We start from the raw sequence: 18,821 nt of genomic DNA, 5'->3' as shown, positions 1-18,821 counted from the left end.
ATATTCTATTATATAGTATATATATATATATATGCACACAAAACATCTTTATCTATTCCTCTGTGAATGGATGTTTAGGTTGCTTCCATGTCTTGGCTATTGTAAACAGTGTTGCAAAGAACACTGGGGTGTGTGTATCCTTTTGGACGATGTTTTTCTCCAGATATATGTTCAGGACTGGGATAGCAGGGTCATATGGTAGCTCTATTTTTAGTTTTTTACAAAACCTCCATACTGTTCTCTATAATGGTTATATATGCTACATTCCCACCTACAGTGTAGGAGGGTTCCCTTCTTTATCTATACCTTTTCCCCTGATATTCAACTGCAGTTTCTGTGACATAAAGTCGTGTCTTCCCCATCAGTGGCCACAACGGGCGAGGGCAAAGTAGCGGCTATTCCTTTAGGACAGTTCCTCCCTAGCCTCTTTCCCTCATTTATATACTTGTCTTGCCCCAGAAAGCATTTAAGTTTTCAATTCCTGTTTCCAAATTTACAAAAGTAAAACCATGACAAGATTCCTATAGTCTTCAAGTTTTGTATCTTGCTGCAAAGACACGATAGGGAAACTTGAGGTATACTAGCTAGCAAAATTAAGTGCCGTGTGATGAAGTGCAGAGTGAGAGGCATGGAAAGTAAATGTAGTAGGAGCGAGAGAGGCGAAGACACCTGGGAGTAGGATGATCTGATTAGTTTTTACGGAAGAAGTGAGGCTCATGCTGGGTGGGAGATTAAGGTGAAGGAAATCCCAGGTAGAAAGAAGACGAGGTATGAGGTAACGCAGACTAGGGTGAAGAAGGGTTTAGAGCTTTTCAGATCTATCAGACCTACAGATAACTCGGGAGAGCAGAGAAATAAAAAGTTGGAATGTTCCTGAGGCCAGATGGCAGAAGGGTTTTTGACCAAAGTCATTGGAAGGCAAAGCAGAATTCAAGTGCCATAAGACCAACTCTCACGGCCCTTGTTCACTGCTGTCCCTGACACCTAGACTCACAGTGGGGTACTAATAGAGTGTTGAAGGGCTATCATAGTAGCATAGAAAACATTTTTGAGCCCTCACTATGCAGCAGGCGGGGGACATGCATTGACATAGTTAATCCCCATGAACGTTCTTTAAGGGAAGGCATTCTTATTGTTACCCTCATTTGAATAAACCGATTTCTTTAAATCAGTTCTTAAAACGCATAGAGATCTTAAGCAAATGCACAAAGTTACACGATGACTTGGTAATGGTTTAATTAGGCTTTGAGCCCAGGGATACCATCCGAATGGAGAGCCAGTAACCCATGTAATAGATCACCAAGGGGAGACTTCCCCACCAAGGGGAGACTTACCTGGTGGTCCTGTGGTTAAGACCCCACACTCCCAATGCAGGAGGCCTGGGTTCGATCCCTGGTCGGGGAACGAGATCCCAAGTGCCACAACTATGAGATCACATGATGCAACTGAAAGATCCTGCGTGCTGAAACTAAGACCTGGTTAAATCAAGTAAGTAAACAATAAAGAAATACGTGCATATATAGGGGCTCCCCTTAGAGCTCAGTTGGTACAGAATCTGCCTGCAGGTGCAGGATACCCGAGTTCAATTTCTGGGTTGGGAAGATCCCCTGAATAAGGAAATGGCAACCCATTCCACTATTCTTGCCTAGAGAATCCCATGGACAGAGGAGCCTGGTGGGCTATAGTCCATGGGGTCGCACAGCATCAGATACAACTTAGCAACTAAATCACCAAACCACCACCAAATGTATATATAAAACGGAATACAAAGGCAGGAAACTTGAGTTAGAGTCACATGCCGCTATTACTAGATGACCTTGAAACAGAAACGTAAGTTCATGGTTTTGAAGATACCTGGTACATGGTAGGTTTTCAATGAATATTTATTGATTGAGTTAAATGAATGACTTTGTTTCTTCAAGGAGGAAAATGGGGCTAGTAAATCCTGACCACTAGGCCTTGAAAGAGTGTGAAGTCACTCGGTCGTGTCCAACTCTTTGCGACCCCATGGACTGTAGCCTACCAGGCTCCTCAGTCCATGGAATTTTCCAGGCTAGAGTACTGGAGTGGGTTAGCCATTTCCTTCTTCAGGGGATCTTCCCGACCCAGGAATTGAACCCGGGTCTCCCATATTGCAGGCAGACGCTTTACCGTCTGAGCCACCAGGGAAGCCGAGGCCTTTGTAAAGTTTTAACAAAACTTTGACAATTATTCAACATGCATACTCGGGGAGACGTGAAGTGTATAACATGAAGTATTTTTTATTAAGATGATTTGATGAACCATCTGTACTGGCTGCTTTACTTGGCTTTACTGTATGGTTGCAGTTGATTCCTTAGGACAATATGGTGACCCTAACCTTGGCTTAGCTCCTCCAAGCTCTGAAACTACCGACAGAGGCATGAGAAAGGGTGCAGTGTGGACAACCAGCTGGTCTGTTGTTGATGCTTTTACTCACAAAGAACCATGATATTTCTCCCTAATCTCATTTCAAAATTACATGGCTATTCAGGAGTATAAGTGCGACACATCCTGCTAAAATTGGACCCTCAGCTTAGGAACAGTCTCTGGTCTTTCTTTCTGACTTTAGGAGGCCAAGTCTTGCCCTCTTCTTGCTACCTCCAGATCTGCGAACACTTCTGCTCTAAGATGACTTTATGATTCTCCCTGAAACTAAAAGCCTTGATGCTATAGCTGTGGTTTTCTGAGAGCCAAAAGCACAGGCTTAAGGTTAGACCTGTAATGTATTCAAGCACTTTCTAATAAGCTCAGATGGTTACAGCTAAGAGAAGCGTAAGTCATGCTTTGATTCACCCATCCTTCTCTTGCTTACAAAGAAACTGTGGTCTAGAGAAGCGCAAGGTCATGCCCAGATGACTCAGCTGTCTGCATGTATGAGAACTATACATTGCCTTAGATTTCTAGGAGGAACGATGGGCCACACAGAGGCGTTTCTAAGAAGAAGCTTAATCTCACTCTTAGTAGGTAGGGACACAACCAAAAACTTACAATATGCCATATTTGGCCCTATGCTTTTGCTATCTTTTTTTTTTTTTTTAGTGACCTAAGCAAGTCATTCACATTCTAAGACTCCGTGATAAAATAAAAATAATAATACATGCTTTATGTTATACATAAGGATTTTGAAAAAAACACGTCAATGTTAAATTTGTATTTTATGTAACCGCCAAAATGAATTCTGTCTCTGGCCCAGTACAGGATACAGTGTAACTGCTTATGTAATACTTGTTTATTGAGTAAATGATTATGATATACTTGTAATATAGAAAATCATATTAATGTTTTTCCCACTGCCCAATTAAAGAAAGAGTTAACTTTTCACTGTAGTGTGTATATTTCTTTGGTTTAGCTTGCTTGGTTACCAACAATTGGGGCCATTGGTATGTTTTATTGTTTCAACTTGTGTTATTTGTGAAGAGTTTCTGTGAGTGAAATTTCACTGTGTTCTCAGACTTCTCTGCAAAATCAGTTCACTTTCTCAGCAAAATGAAAACCTGATTTCCAGTGAGCTCAACAGACTTATTTTATATCAGACCTATTTTATGTCACTTCTCCTGCCCCTTCTGTGTATACCTCCTTTTTTAACCAGTTTTGAGTTCCCAGGTTGTCCTAGCTCATCAGTTTCACCACATCACTAGCCCCTGTTACACCTGTGTTCACCCACCATGGTGATGGTCACCCACTTGCCTGGCCCCCACTTGCTGGCTTCCTTCTCTCCTCCCCATCTTTAATAATAACTCAAATTTTACTTCTTTATTGTTTTATTTAGAGGAAACCTACAACACCCTTTTCCTAAGATGGGATTTTGACTGTCATCTAAAAGCCATGTAAAGATCAGAATTTCCTGCCTCCAAACCTAGCTTTCAAATCTGCCTTTTCCTCCAGGAAAAGAGACGCTCTGGCATGAGCAGCTCTTGTAAAGCCTCATCGTTTTTTTGGTTTCAAGGAATGTTCTCAGTTGTCTGCACAAGGAGGCAGCAGAGCATCACGGTTGCAGAGCAGGGACTCTGGATTCGGCCCACAGGCTCAGCCACTTGCTAACCATGTGAGCTTAAGCTTAGGTTATTTAGCTTCTCTGCTAAATAGTAATAATACCACCATTAGGCATAATAACACCATTTTTTATATGGAGTTATAACGTTTTACACAAATGAACCATGTGAACCACACAACCTAATATTTGTTCAACATTTAACAAACGTTAACAAGGTCCTGTCACACAGGGAATCATAGTCAATATCCTATGATAAACCATAATGGAAAAGAATATGTAAAAGAATGCATGTATGTATAACTGAACCACTTTGCTGTACAGCAGAAATTAACACAACACTGTAAATCAATTATATTTCAAAAATATTTTTAAAGAACAAAAAATGTAAACTGTTGTTATTGTTATGGTTAACTACAAAATATTTAAAAGAGTTTTGGTAACAAAAGACAAAAAAATTTCCCCTTAAGGAATAAAAATATCTACTGGTTTGAGTATGTGTCCCTAGAACTTAATATTCCATTAATTATAGAAGGTAAAATAAAATATAAGCAAGATCACTCATACAGGAAATTATTATTCCCCCCTACCCCCCAAATCAGCTGAGTTCTGAAAGTGTGACTAGGACAACCAAAAGAATCTGGAGAGAAGAAGCTCCAACTCCAGATCCATTTGGAGAGTGATGGTCTGTGTAACAGTGATGAGTGACTGTACCTCAGTCCTGTGATGGGAAAGTTCCTGCAGATTCTACACCGAACAGGGTGAGTGGCTATTTCAGTGACTGACAGTCGGTAGCAGGTTGGGATCCATAAGAGGATGGGAGGCTCAGACTGCAACCAAGACAGGAATTTCTCTTCTTTGATTACTGGGCTCAGCACCTGAAAAGCAGTAGCACAGTCAAATATGTTTCCAAGCATGACTGCAGTCTCTTGTAGAGATGAAAGTGTATTTTCATCTCCTCTTCTGCCTCTGTTTCTGTTGACTCTGCTGAAGTTTATCTCATGCAAAGGTGGGGCAAGTCTACCTCCTGAAGTAGGTTGTCTGGGATGTGTGTGGAGTAGTAGGTCTGTGATTGAAATGGGTTGGCAGCTGTGTCTGCCCCCAGTTCCCAAGGACATGTGCGTGGCACTCACCCCTTGGAAACAGCTGCGTGTAGCACTCTCCACAGAGCACAGGGCACGACTTTCCCCAACGACAGCTGGAATCTACAAGAGGCAAGAAACCCTGTGTCAGTGATTAAGAAATGGAGAAGTAGGTGGCCACTAGTCACACCTGAGCAATGGTGCTTATGGCCAAAGAGTCACATGTACCTGGTGTCTGAGGCTGGATGAGCTGTTTCAGTGAAGCAAACAAGACACGTGTGGATTTTGTGCAGTGTATGAATAGAGACAAAGAAAGAACAAGTGGGGAGAAGTGGGGCTCGGACGAGAAGAGTAAGAAGTTCTGGCAATGAGGGCAATACGGGGAGGGCTTCCATGCTTCCCTTGTGACCCCAGTTAAATTATTTACCCTTTCTTTGCCCTTGGACTGCAAGGAGATCCAACCAGTCCATCCTAAAGGAAATCAATCCTGAATACTCATTGGAAGGACTGATGCTGAAGCTGAAACTCCAGTCTTTTGGCTACCTGATGCGAAGGCCTGATTCATTGGAAAAGACCCTGATGCTGGGAAAGATTGAAGGCAGGAGGAGAAGGGGATGACAGAGGATGAGATGGTTGGATGGCATCACCGACTCAATGGACATGAGTTTGAGTAAACTCAGGAAGTTGGTGATGGACAGAGAGGCCTGGCGTGTTGCAGTCCATGGGGTCTCAAAGAATCGGACACGACTGAGAGACTGAACTGTACTTGCCTTTGTTCCCCTACGAATTACATATAACAATGATACCATATTAAAGTTCAGGGCACTTTTAAGAAAAACCTTTTCAAACACACATCATTTCATTTTAATAAATGCCAATTTTCGAGGCAGGGCAGTTATTATCCTGTTGACAACAAGAAATAAATTGAGATCTGATATTTTGCTCAAGGTAAAACAAACAAACAAAATAGATGCGAATCACTATACAAATGAGATCTCCCTCCAAGACTCTTTACTCTGTTGAGGGGTTCTCCCAAAGCTTTGTCACACCTGGACCTGATTTGTATTCCAATGACTTGATTTAACACTACCTCACTCAGTGGTTTCTATCTTTCACTCAGTCACATTAAGGAGTTTAACTAAGGGATTAAGAACACTCTGTGACTCCTGAGATGGCCAGGGACTTGGCCCTGACATTAACTATATGCACAGATACATGTACCTGTCACCTCCATTTATGCCCATTTGGTCACGTGTCCTAATTTCATGTCTAATGCCTTCTACAGCACAGATTGTCAGCAGGCATTGCTCCCAAGCTCAGAAGTAATTTCAAAGACCCCCCTGCTGAGTCCATCAACTCGAATAAACATTCTTCTAATCAGGGAAGTGGCACTTAGAACCACTTTGCTGACAATTAGCCAGGCAGAAGTCAACAAACATTTGTGTAATTGTGACAAGATGGCTTGTACTTTAAATTAATAATAACCCCATCACCAGCTGAACTAAACATGATGTGTTATTTGGCTTTTGTCTGAAAAAATAACTCATTACCCCTACTTTGGCCTGTGAATGCTGATGAACTAACTGAACCACTTATTTGGATGGTATCTTGAGCCCTGGGAAAGGGGTTTAGCCTCATTTGTACAGTATGGAAACTGAATCAGATAGGATCCACTAGCCAGTTCTGGGATTCTGATATCAGTCAAAAGAAAATTCACTTCTGTTGTGGGTTGTAACCTACATTTCTGGCTCTAAAGTGTGTGCACAAAGATTTTGTGCCCATTTGACTAATTTCTTGCAGATAATCTAAGGAAGAATTAAATCTGGCTAGAGGGCCTGCAGTGTAGGCAGAACACCACTTGAAATGATAATTAGGGTTCTCGGGGGAGGGGGTGGGATCACACAGAGAGGCCTGGAGTTCTCTATGGGAACCCATCTCGGTGTTCTTAATGGAAGTCAATGGGATGATAATTTGCGATGCAAATCTCCACCTTCCTAACAGCTTTCTCAGGAGCCTACTGATGCATGAGGGGGAGACAGCGCTGCAGGAGCTGCCATTTCAGCAGCTCGTTGACCTTGGTTGAGCCTGAAACAAGGGCAGATTTTTAGGGCCTCTTGGGTGGGGAGCCAGCCTGGGGTCAGCTGTACTAGTGAGAAAGTGGCATAGGATTTCAGAAGGAAGATGCCCCTCCGTCCATCTTCTTTCATCACATCCACTTCACCACTTCAGTCTAACTAGACTGATTGCATAAATGGATGGGCAGATTTTCCCAGTCTCCCCCCAAAATGGGGGGATTGTTGGGGCAGTAGCTTCCTAAGATATGCCTGAGAGTCAGCAGAAAACTGGTGACAGGATCCATGTGCTGGGGCAACCACCAGAAGAGCTCTTTGAAAACTACATCTGAGGTCTGAACCTTAGAAATGAAAAAAGATCATTGCTCCACTTAAGAAATATGAGCATCTTACACGTTGTTTGAAATTTACACAATAAATTAAATACTAATTATTGTAATCAGTATGAACATAAATTCTTAATATTAAGACCAAATCAAAGCAAGGGTAACTTTTTTAATTTTTATTTTTTTGGGAAAAGTAATTATATTTTATTTATTTAATTTTATTTTTCGGCAGCACTGCATGGCCTGCAGTGCATGCCAGGCATGCAGGATATTCCTGACCAGAGATCAAACCCATCCCCCTTGTAGTGGAAGTGTGGAGTCTTAACCACTGAACCACCAGGGAAGTTCCTGCAAAGGTAATTTGGGTAGGTTTTCCTAAATCATATTCCTTGTCTGATAACCTTTCTCCTTACCTACCTCCCACTCTTAGCATAATAATCCCCAGTTCAGAATCCTTGGTTCTCCAGGGTACCAGAATATGCCACCCCAAATATACCTCCTTGGCATATGTATTATTTTGAGCTAAAAGTCATCGAGAGCCAATAGAGGCAGAAAAAGCACTAAAAATAGGATACAGGTTTTCCTTTTGTAAAGATAACTTACATTTATACAGTAAATTTGTTTTTACCAATAGGGTCTCCCTCTACCTACCAGGAGGAGGAGGACTCTTAACAACCCTCGTTAGCAGAGAAATCACAGACTTAAATGTGCATAACAAACCCTACTAAACAACCCTTGTTCGCCATCTATTTCCTGATCATCTTCTCATAAACCTGCCTCCCCCACCTAGAAGCCCAGAGTCCCTTTTCCTTTGTTTAGCATAAAATAGCTTACCAGCCTGAGTTGTATCTACTTCTTTGAGTTACTCATCACTGGGTGTTCCCATGCACCATACACATGAATAAACTTTGGTTTGTTTTTCTCTTGTTAATTCTTTTACAAGTCTAATTTACAGGGCCCTAGACACAGAACTTAAGATGGGTCAGGGAAAAAGATTTTTTTTCTTCCAGAACCAGGAGGGAAATGACAGAAAATTACTATAGTTTCACAGTGCAGAAAACCTAGTTCAAGGATTTTACAGGTGCTTGAAGAATCCTTAAAGGATGCTTGAAGCATCTTTAAAGCAGGGGTAAAAGATACAGAGACAGTAATCAGTTGTACACAAAATAATCTAGAGCCTACATAACTCATTTGCAGAAGATCTTTCTTGGTTACATCATTTTTTACAATTAAGAAGCATATTTACATTAAGGAGGTTAGATTCCTTATTAATTGGATGAAAACAATGTTATATTTGCACATTCTTAAAGCATAGGAAATGATGGAAATCAACTATTGAGTATTCAGGGCTGCATTTCATCTATGTTTTCATTAAGCACTTGTTAAAGGTCTTAGTAGGCTTCCCTGGTGGCTCATCGGTAAAGAATCTGCCTGCAATGCAGAAGCTGCAGGAGATGCAGTTTCGATCCCTGGGTCAGGAAGATCCCTTGGATGAGGGCATGGCAACCCACTCCAATAATCTTGTCTGGAAAATCCCATGGACAGAGGAGCCTGGTGGGCTATGTCCACCGGATTGCAAAGAGTCAGACATGACTTAGCACATAACACATGCACGCATGAAGACTTTAGTATTAAGCACTTTTCAAGCTATTGGAGACATAAAGATCACTGAGATATAATCGTTGCCCTTGAGAAGCAGCCTAGTGGGAAAATCATATATCTAAGACATGATTGCAATAAAATTTGACAAGTGCTATAACAAAGTTATTTACAAGGAGTTTAAGAAGTTTTCAGTGATGAGGTGACTAATATTTTGAGTAAACTTGGAAGACAAACAGTATTTGTCAAGTAAAGGAGAGGCAGTGGTGTTGTGGATAGATGTACCTGCACAAGCCAGTAGTGGAACATGTCAGGTACAGTGAGGATTTTGATATGCAGGAGACACAAAGCTGGGAGGAGTATAAGGAAAAATCAAAACACTGTAGAATACACAAAGGAAACCACTGGATATCTTTCCATTGGGGATTATCTGAACCTAAAGAGATATGCATCACTCTCTTTCTCTAGGCTACCTTATAATTTTATAGAGATTAATGTCGATTTGTTGACAACTGATCACAATGCAAATAATTCCTATTTATGGACATCCAAATGAATTCTCTCCTGGTTGAGCAACAACTCCCACCCTTACCCAAGCCACTCTTGGGTCCACCTGCAAATTCGTTACAACATTCTTAATCTATCAGTTTGTCTGATCTTTAGTTATTTCTTTCAACTTGTTGAGACGTCTTACTGGAGCACTCTTATAGTTAATAAATAAAAAACTGAATAAAATTTTATATTTGCTTACTTTGAGTTTCGTTACCCTTATTTGAGTTACAAATATTTATTTGTTTGCATTCATTTTAAATTTGTATAAGTATCATGATTTTACTTCTTTTTGAAAATAGAAGATTGGAGAAAGCTTTGTTTGTGATACTAAGGAGTTTAGGTTTTATTCTATAGATAGAAATAGCCAATGAGGAATTTTAGGCACTTACATTGACATTTGGAAGAGTCACTGGCTGCTGTGTGGAGGAAGAGTTGGAGAAAGGAGAGGCTTGAGTTGGGCAAACCAGTTAGGAAATAATTGCAATAGGTTAGACTATACTCAGGTATTACCAATGACTAGAGAAGAGAGAGATTGCTTGGAGAACTATATCAAGATGGAATCAACACTATAAAGAATAAGATCCTTTAATAATTAATATAACTGGAACACATTTAGAACTTTTGAGCATTAGAGGTTTACCTGTTGTAGATCTGTTAGTAGGTTTCTCAAAACCCTTCGAGTCATGCGTGCTCCCAAATCATGACCTCCCCTGTTATTTTCTGCATAGAGCTGAAAAAGAGCTAGACATATAAGGGGGAAGAGAAAGCTTTAATTGAATATTTGCATATATCTTTGAAGAGTATGTGCTTTGAATCCTAAACACTTAAATTGTGGGTCTAAAGGGGGAAAGAGGAGAAAGTTATAATTCTTGATTATCCACTTGCTATTTTGAAACCTTCCCAAACTAAGTAACTTGAAAAGTAGTGAAGAGCCACTCACATTTCTAATTTTTGATAATTGAGCACATCGATGACAAAGACCATGAGTTTGGTGAATGGTGATGGGAGTAGGGACTGCTTTAAAAGAATAAGAACTACTGGTGTCTGAATAATCTCTATACAAATAAATATCAAGGATAACCAAATTATGAATAGTTAGAACACGTAGATCAACATTTTGGAAAATTCTGAGTTTGCTGGGTACATGCTGAACCAGAGCCGTGTGGTAGTGGGGATACAGGAGTGAGTGAAGAAGGTCACGTGTTGGAGAGGTCTGGTGGTCACCACACTTCAGACACTCTAAACCCCTACTTATGTTACCTCTGTATTTTGTAAGAGGACTGTCCCCTGAGAGGGTGATCAGAGCAGCGGCTGCAGGTGCAAGCTTGATAAAACCCGTTCCTGTGCTGCATGGCAACAACAACAAAAAAAACAACAGAGGCAAGAATGGGAAAGGCAGGGTTGGTTATTCTTATAAAAACCATGACTATGAATGATCATTTCTGACATCATGTTACAAGTTCACGCTCTTCATGGTCTGTTTTCCTATATCTAGAATTTGACAGGACTAAGAATTGAATAGAAATATTTCATCCTTCATGATTTATTCATTCATGTGTTCAACAAATATTTATTGGGTGCTTTCTTGATGCAAAGCACTACCCTAGGCACCGGGGACCCAGGGGTGTGCCCTCTCTTCCTGGACCGGGTGGTCTCATTGTCTTTAGGGTTCACAGGCCCAAAAAGCAAACAACAGAGACAAGGACCAAAGGGCAGGCAGAATGAACAAATTTTTATGTTAAAAAAATCTGCTTCTTCTCAGGTCACTACCTAGAGCCTCATCATCCTGTGCCCACCAGCTATGCAGTTAGGAAAGCTACAAAACAATGTATCAAAGGCAGGTGGGTTGTTAGAGGCAGGCACTGAATACAGAAAAAACAGCCAAAAGCTTAATGCTTAAGGAGGGTGAAATCAAGAAAAAAAAAATCACTTGAGAACATATTTATATATTACTGGCATGACAAAAAATAAACAATAAACTAGTAAGGAATTTGCCAAATGGTTAAACTGTCCTTGTCTCTAGGATGCAGGCTTTGGGGGTGATATTGCGTCTTCCTTACTCTTTCCTGCACTTTCCAAATGTTTTATATTCACTGCGAGTTTTTAGAAGTCCATTCGACAAGATGAAGCCAACTGGGTCAAGACCACGTAAGATAAACACAGCTGAAGTGGAGCAAAAAAAGTGATAAACTTGAGTTCAGTGAAACACACAGATACACTCACACACACACACCACCACTGACTCCATAGCATGCATAATTAAGCCTTTGACAAGGTGGAAATGTTTATGTACCTTCCCTCTCCAAGTCATATGTTGAAATCCTAGCTCCCAGTGAGAGACTATTTAGAGGTAGGATTTGGGGAGATGACTAGGTCACAAAGGTGGAACTCTCATGAACTAGATTACTGTTACTATAAAAGAGACCCCAGAAAGCTCTTTCACTCTCTTCCACCATGTGAAGACACAGCCAGAAGATGGATCTCTGAGTGCCTGGAAGAGGTTCCTCACCAGACCCAAGTGTCTGCAGCTGCCTTTGATCTTGGACTTCTAGCCTCCAGAACTGTGAGAAACAGATGTCTGTTAAGTCCCCTGGTCTATGGCATTTTTGTATAGCAACCCAAACCGACTAAGACAAGAGGTTGGCCATTTATGCACAGGTTATTCAATCTTATCCCACAAACAGAAACTGATAAATGGTTATAAAGAAATAAACAAAGAAATAAATTACCGGGGACTCGTGTCGGGAAAGATTGAAGGCAAGAGGAGAAGGGAATGAAAGAGGATGAGATGGTTGGATGGCATCACTGACTCAATGGACATCAGTTCAAGCAAGTTCCAGGAGATAATGAAGGACAGGGAAGCCTGGCATGCTGCAGTTCATGGGGTCGCAAAGTGTCAGACACGACTTAGCGACTGAACAAGAAAAAGTGTAATTTTCAGTATCTATAGATGCGTAATTGCCCTAGAAAAAGGTGTGCATTCTTCTCTAGAGTGGAAATGAAGTTTATATGAAAGTGTGGATTTTCCTACTCATTGCTTTGCATGAGTCATTTATGTTAGTGAGGTTGATAAGCATGTACTTCTTTGTTCCCCTTCTGAATGAGTAATACATTTGAGGAAAACAAACAAAGAAGCTTTCTTAGAACTCACGCCCTGAGCAAATATTAGACATCCTCAATTGGTCAATGACCAGAGGCAACTGCATACCTCCTGTTAGGTCACAGCTTGATCTCTTCATCCTCACCTGTCATACATTGTAGTGAGAAGGCTCAGAGTGAGTTCTGAAGCCCTGGGGTGCACCTGTCCTGGTTTTTCCACTCTGACTTTCTGGAACATCTCCTGCAGAGCCTGAAAAAGCTGCTGCACAGAGAGGGTGCTTTCTCCTGCCTCCCAGAGACTCTGACGTAGTAGGACATGCTGAATCAGAGAACTGCCAATCAAGTCCACTGCAGGAAGCAAAGGAAACACTGCACATCTGTGATGGGAACAAAAGGCTTCAAAAAAGTAGACATCATCTAGTCTATAAGACTTTTTTTTATGGCAGCTATTTTTTAAGGGAGTTACATATGACCACAATTTGGATACAGTGTATTAGTTGCTTGGCTGTGTCCAACTCTTTGTGACCCCGTGGACTAAGCCTGCCACACTCCTCTCTCCATGGGATTCTCCAGGCAAGAATACTGGAATGCGTTTCCTTCTCCAGGGGATCTTCTCGACCCAGGGATTGAACCTAGGTTTCCTACGTTGCAGGCAGAGTCTTCACCATCTGAGCCACCATCTTGTACATAATTCAGGCATTCCTATTCTGACAGTTGATTTGATTTTGGAAAAGTACATTTGTTAGTGAAGGAAAGTTAGAACATTATTCCCAGTATAACCTCTAAGATGTGACTTTAAAGTAGGAAATTAAAAGGTAAAGAAGTGAAAAACTTGAAAACAGCTTTCTGAAGAAATTAGAATACTGGTGAAAAGTTGGGAAAAACATTTTTTTATACTCTTTATTAAGTCGATTGAGAAAATTCACCTTTCATGTCATATAACTTTTTTTCCTGGTGCATAGCCTAGCTCGAGAAGGAATATTGTATGTTAAAATACAATTGTGCTACTTAAAAAAACCCAGTGATCTTTATAAGAGAACAGTTGCTGAATTATCAGACTCTTTAGGTCTCACCCTTGCCTTAGTAATATATATTTTTTTGATCTTGGTCCTGTCAGTATTACTATCTTGGAAGGCACTTAATAAAACCAAAGTTGCTTACAAAATGGTTTATTTCTTACATATTTTTTTTATCACATTCTCCTAAAAATGTTACAAGGCAATGAAGATAAGGGAGAATGAAATAGAACCAACCCTATGGTTTCTTGCAGATGGAGAATGACAGACAAAATGAGTAAACACCCACTCATGCCATCTGAGAGATGGGGATGTCAGTGGCACCAAGAGCTGCTGGCATTTTAAATGCTTCGCTTGTGCAGTGATAAAACCCCGCGTTTCTATCTACTTCGTAAATCAACCTCACAGATGAGAAATCTAGCAAATATCATAAAATTTTTTATTTGTTCTCTGATACCACTTTAAAGGGGAGAGTCTAAGGAAGTGAGGGGGTAGGTTTGGGGATGTGATTTTAATAAAAACCTGGCTGCAGGTGGTGGAGGCTGCAAACTCTTTTATCATTATTCAATCGCAAAACCTATCACCTCGGCCTGGCGTGCTGTACACAGGATGCTGTGTCTTCTGCTGAGAGTCCTATACAACAGCAAAACAGATAATAGTGGTGTCCATTAATCTCACCACCAGATTTGTGTAGCAATGCTCTCTTGCTCCCCAGATCCTGCTGCCTGGAGCTCACGATATGCTTTATCTTGGTGTCTGGGACTTTTCTTTTTGTTTTCCAATTTTTGTGTGGCTACCTTCTATAGGTAGAAATTTCCAACTTCTCCCTGTGTGTACTGTTACTATTTCCCATGACTATTATTTATATTCACTGTTTTTGATGCCAGGTGTAATAAAAGTTCAAAAAGGTACACATCCTCAAATTACGTTGCATCAATTACAGGCATTGATGATGGAGGCTCATATAACGGTGGCTGCTAACTTTCTTTACTAGGAGACATTCTCCAGGAAAACAGTATAATTGAGGGTGAATTTTTTTGAGCATATTCTGTTTTTTTGTGAATTTCTGGAATTAGTGATTTGTCTATATCCATGAATAAAAAATTTTTAGGCCAAGAATCCCTTCTTCAAAGGGATTCTTTCACATAAGTGCAGTATGAAAGATAGAGAAAAACAGAATTGTTCTGGTGCAGGAACAACTTTTGGGTTGTCTTTTGGGTTTTCTTGGCTTGCCTGTACTTCTTTTCCTGCTTTGCTGATCCTTTCTTATCCTACTTCATACCCATGTCTACTCTGTGAAGCAATGTGGAAACCACTAGTCTATCTAACAGGCAATGGCAACCCACTCCAGTACTCTTGCTTGGCAAATCCCATGGATGGAGGAGCCTGGTAGGCTGCAGTCCATGGGGCCACTAGGAGTCGGACATGACTGAGCAACTTCACTTTCACTTTTCACTTTCATGCACTGGAGAAGGAAATGGCAACCCACTCCAGTGTTCTTGCCTGGAGAATCCTAGGGATGGGGGAGCCTGGTGGGCTGCCGTCTATGGGGTTGCAGAGTTGGACACGACTGAAGCGACTTAGCAGCAGCAGCAGTCTATCTAACCTATTAGGCAGAAAGTAATATATAAAAAATTTCAACCTTTATATATACATGTGTGTATATATATATATGTTAAAAATTTCATTTAGATCTGCTGTAATAAATGTCATAAATCATTTCACATGAAGTGATTTTTAAATGCAATATAAAATTTATTAGAAATCAATAATTTAGATATGCTGAATGCCTATTGTTTTTCATAGTCAGGACCCAAGTCATTTGGTTTTGGAGAATTCTTACAGGATAAACCTTGGACTTCCCTGGTGGCTCAGATGGTAAAGCGTCTGTCTACAATGTGGGAGACCCAGGTTCGATCCCTGGGTTGGGAAGATCCCCTGGAGAAGGAAATGGTAATCCACTCCAGGACTGTTGCCTGGAAAATCCCATGGACAGAGGAGCCTGGTAGTCTACAGCTCATGGGGTCAAAAAGAGTCAGACACGACTGAGCGACTTCACTTCACTTCACAGGATAAACATTTTACTATATTTTACCATATTTTGCCTAGTTATAACCATATAGGAGAAGAAACAGTGGCATTCAATCAGATAAAATTTAATGCAAAAGAGCAGTTCAGAAAATTCCCAAGAAATTTTTAAACTTTATGGCCTGAGGATTATTCATCAAAACTTACTTTTGCAGGTTCAGAAAGAGATAGGGAGAACAGCTTAAAAATGCAAATTTTAAGTGGTAGGGGGAAATTAGAAATGTTTATATTTGAATCTACAAATTAGATTAAACTAACTTATTTTGTGATTTTATTTTTTATCAGTAATGGTATCCTGAAAAATAAACAAACAAACAAAAAATAATAATTCCAGAAACAAAGTAGGACACATTTTTTAAGAATTAAAATTCTCGTCCATAAACGATTAGCAAAGCTGCATGTGGACTGAGTACACAGGAGTATCTTACCCACTTCATCTTCTCTGTTACAAGTCGGGGGTACATGCACAGGTCCAACCTTCTGAATTCAGCAGTCACTCACATGGGGGAGTTTCCGGTTCTCTGTGCATTTTACTTTATGCATTACGGTCAGGTTATTTCAATGTTTCAAGAAAGCCTGTACTTACATTGACACAGGGTTTGCACTGATCGTAATTTGAAGGCTGTTCTATAAGTGGAATTCTCAATACTATTAAGAGCATCTGTAAAGAAAATATGAAATATCATAGATAAAGGACTCTCCCATTAGATAAATCTTGTAAGGAAATCCGAGCAAGCACATTATGCTGCTTAGTCACTGAGTCATATCTGACTCTTTGTGGACTGCACCCTCTATCCCCCTGGCTCCTCTGTTTATGGGATTTCCCAGGCAAGAATACTGGAATGGGTTGCCATTTTCTTTTCCAGGGCATCTTTCCTACCCAGGAATTGAACTCATATCTCCTGCATTGGAAGGCAGATTCTTTACCACTGAGCCCCCTGGAAAGCCAAGAGAGCATGTAGCCCTACTTTATTTTGCAGGTGAGGAAAACCTAGTATTAGTACTAAGTCGCTTTAGTCGTGTCCAACTCTTTGCGACCCTGTGGACTGTAGCCCACCAGGCTCCTCTGTCCATGGGATTCTCTAGGTGAGAATACTGGAGTGGGTTGCCATGCCCTCCTCCAGGGGATTTTTCCCACCCAGGGATTGAACCCATGTCTTCTGCAGCTCCTGCATTACAGGCAGATTCTTTAGCGCTGAGCCATCAGGGAAGCCCATTGCTCTTTCCTGCTGCTGCTGCTGCTAAGTCACTTCAGTCGTGTCCGACTCTGTGCGATCCCATAGATGGCAGCCCACCAGGCTCCCCTGTCCCTGGGATTCTCCAGGCAAGAACACTGCAGTGGGTTGCCATTTCCTTCTTCAATGCATGAAAGTGAAAAGTGAAAGTGAAGTCACTCAGTCGTATCCGACTCTTTGCAACCCCATGGATTGCAGCCTACCAGGCTCCTCCATCCATGGGATTTTCCAGGCAAGAGTACTGGAGTGGGGTGCCAGTGCCTTATCTTACCTGGGAGCAAATAATAATGTACTACAGTATCCTTGAATTCTCTGGTGGTCCAGTGGTTATGACTCTGTGCTTTCACTGCCGAGGGCCCAGGTTCGATTCCAGGTCAGGAATTGAACTAAGATCCCATAAGTTATGAAATAAAAGAAAGAAAGTGAAATCGCTTAGTCGTGTCTGACTCTTTGCGACCCCATGGACAGTAGTGCACCAGGCTCCTCCATCCATGGAATTTTCCAGGCAAGAGTACTGGAGTGGGTTGCCATTTCCTTCTCCAAGAAGTTATGAGGTGCAGTCAAAAAAAAAAAAAAAGGGTTTCCCAGGTGGTGCTAGCAGTAAAAAACCCTCCTGCCAATGCAAGAGAAATAAGAGACACGGATTCAATTCCTGAGTCAGGAAGATCCCTTGGAAAAGGGCATGGCAACCCACTCCAGTATGCTTGCCTGGGAAATCCCAAGGACAGAGGAGCCTGGTGGGCTATAGTCCATAGGGTCAATTTAGCAACTTAAACAGCAACACTATCCTAGGCTGCATGTGGCACTAGAGAGCATCCTCTGAGCCCCCTACACTAACTAAGCAGTCCCCCAACAAGGACTCCTCTATGAAGCTATCGGCTTTTTATATAAAAACAAAATGACCATGTGAAACAAAACAATAAGACAAAAAACTATCTGTAGAATATAAATTGTTAACATATTCTACTCATATGTGCACACATATTTATGCATCTATGAAAATGACTGAAAACCTATTCATCCCTTCATTTAGCAGATTTTTATCAAGTTCTTGCTATATGACCCTGGCAGGAGTCCCGGCTCTTGAAATATAGCAGGTAACATAACAGATAAAAATTCTTGCCCCGAGGAGCTTAATTGCTAGTGGAATTCATCAAAATTGTTAACAGTGTATATCTTTGAGTGCTAGAATTCTTGGTTATTTTCTTCCTACTTGCCAATATTACCTAAATTTTTGGTGAAGAGCACATGTTACTTTTATAGTCAGAGAAGAGTTATTAATATACCTTCTTTTTCCACCACCAACATCACTACAATAGTGGCTAGCATTTCTGAGCCCTTACCAGGCACTGAGTATGTAAAAACCCCTTTCACAGTGTGGAGAAGAGAATGTGCTGGAGCCATATCTAGGTCCATTCTTTCCTTTTTCCTTTGGGGAAACTAGTTCACACTGATTTTCAGTGTATTCATGAGATTAATAGGGATCACATTACACTCCTCCTAGGGTATTTGTATGATTTAAATAAGAAAATAGAGATAATTATCTCTCTTCCTTCTGCTAAGGACCTACAATTTAATTTGTTTCACTGATCTTTCAAGTTGGATTTTTGTTTAAGAGACATGTAACAATCTCAAAATAGAACTTTTGACTGGTTAAGACTGAAATGACTAGCCTTCATTTCTAGAAAAAGGAAAATCTAAAAGAATGCCACTGACCACTGAACTCATATTATCTGGACT

General features: G+C 40.8%; 1 protein-coding gene across 1 annotated transcript in view; it reads right to left on the bottom strand.

Annotated features, from left to right (window-relative positions):
* DYTN (dystrotelin) overlaps positions 1–18,389 on the bottom strand; it is a 58,911-nt gene extending 40,522 nt beyond the window's left edge. Inside the window, 7 exon segments of the mRNA XM_040227919.1 lie at positions 4,727–4,890; positions 5,146–5,217; positions 10,284–10,384; positions 10,904–10,989; positions 12,889–13,090; positions 16,433–16,507; positions 18,368–18,389. Of these exon segments, the coding sequence (XP_040083853.1) occupies positions 4,727–4,890; positions 5,146–5,217; positions 10,284–10,384; positions 10,904–10,989; positions 12,889–13,090; positions 16,433–16,507; positions 18,368–18,389 (722 nt within the window).
* Between the last annotated feature and the right edge of the window lie 432 nt (positions 18,390–18,821).

The sequence above is a fragment of the Oryx dammah genome, unplaced genomic scaffold, assembly GCF_014754425.2.
Source record: "Oryx dammah isolate SB20612 unplaced genomic scaffold, SCBI_Odam_1.1 HiC_scaffold_27, whole genome shotgun sequence".
In the NCBI taxonomy this organism is placed as follows: domain Eukaryota; kingdom Metazoa; phylum Chordata; class Mammalia; order Artiodactyla; family Bovidae; genus Oryx; species Oryx dammah.
The sequence above is the reverse complement of the archived record's forward strand: the minus strand, read 5'-3'. Positions and strand labels throughout refer to the sequence as shown.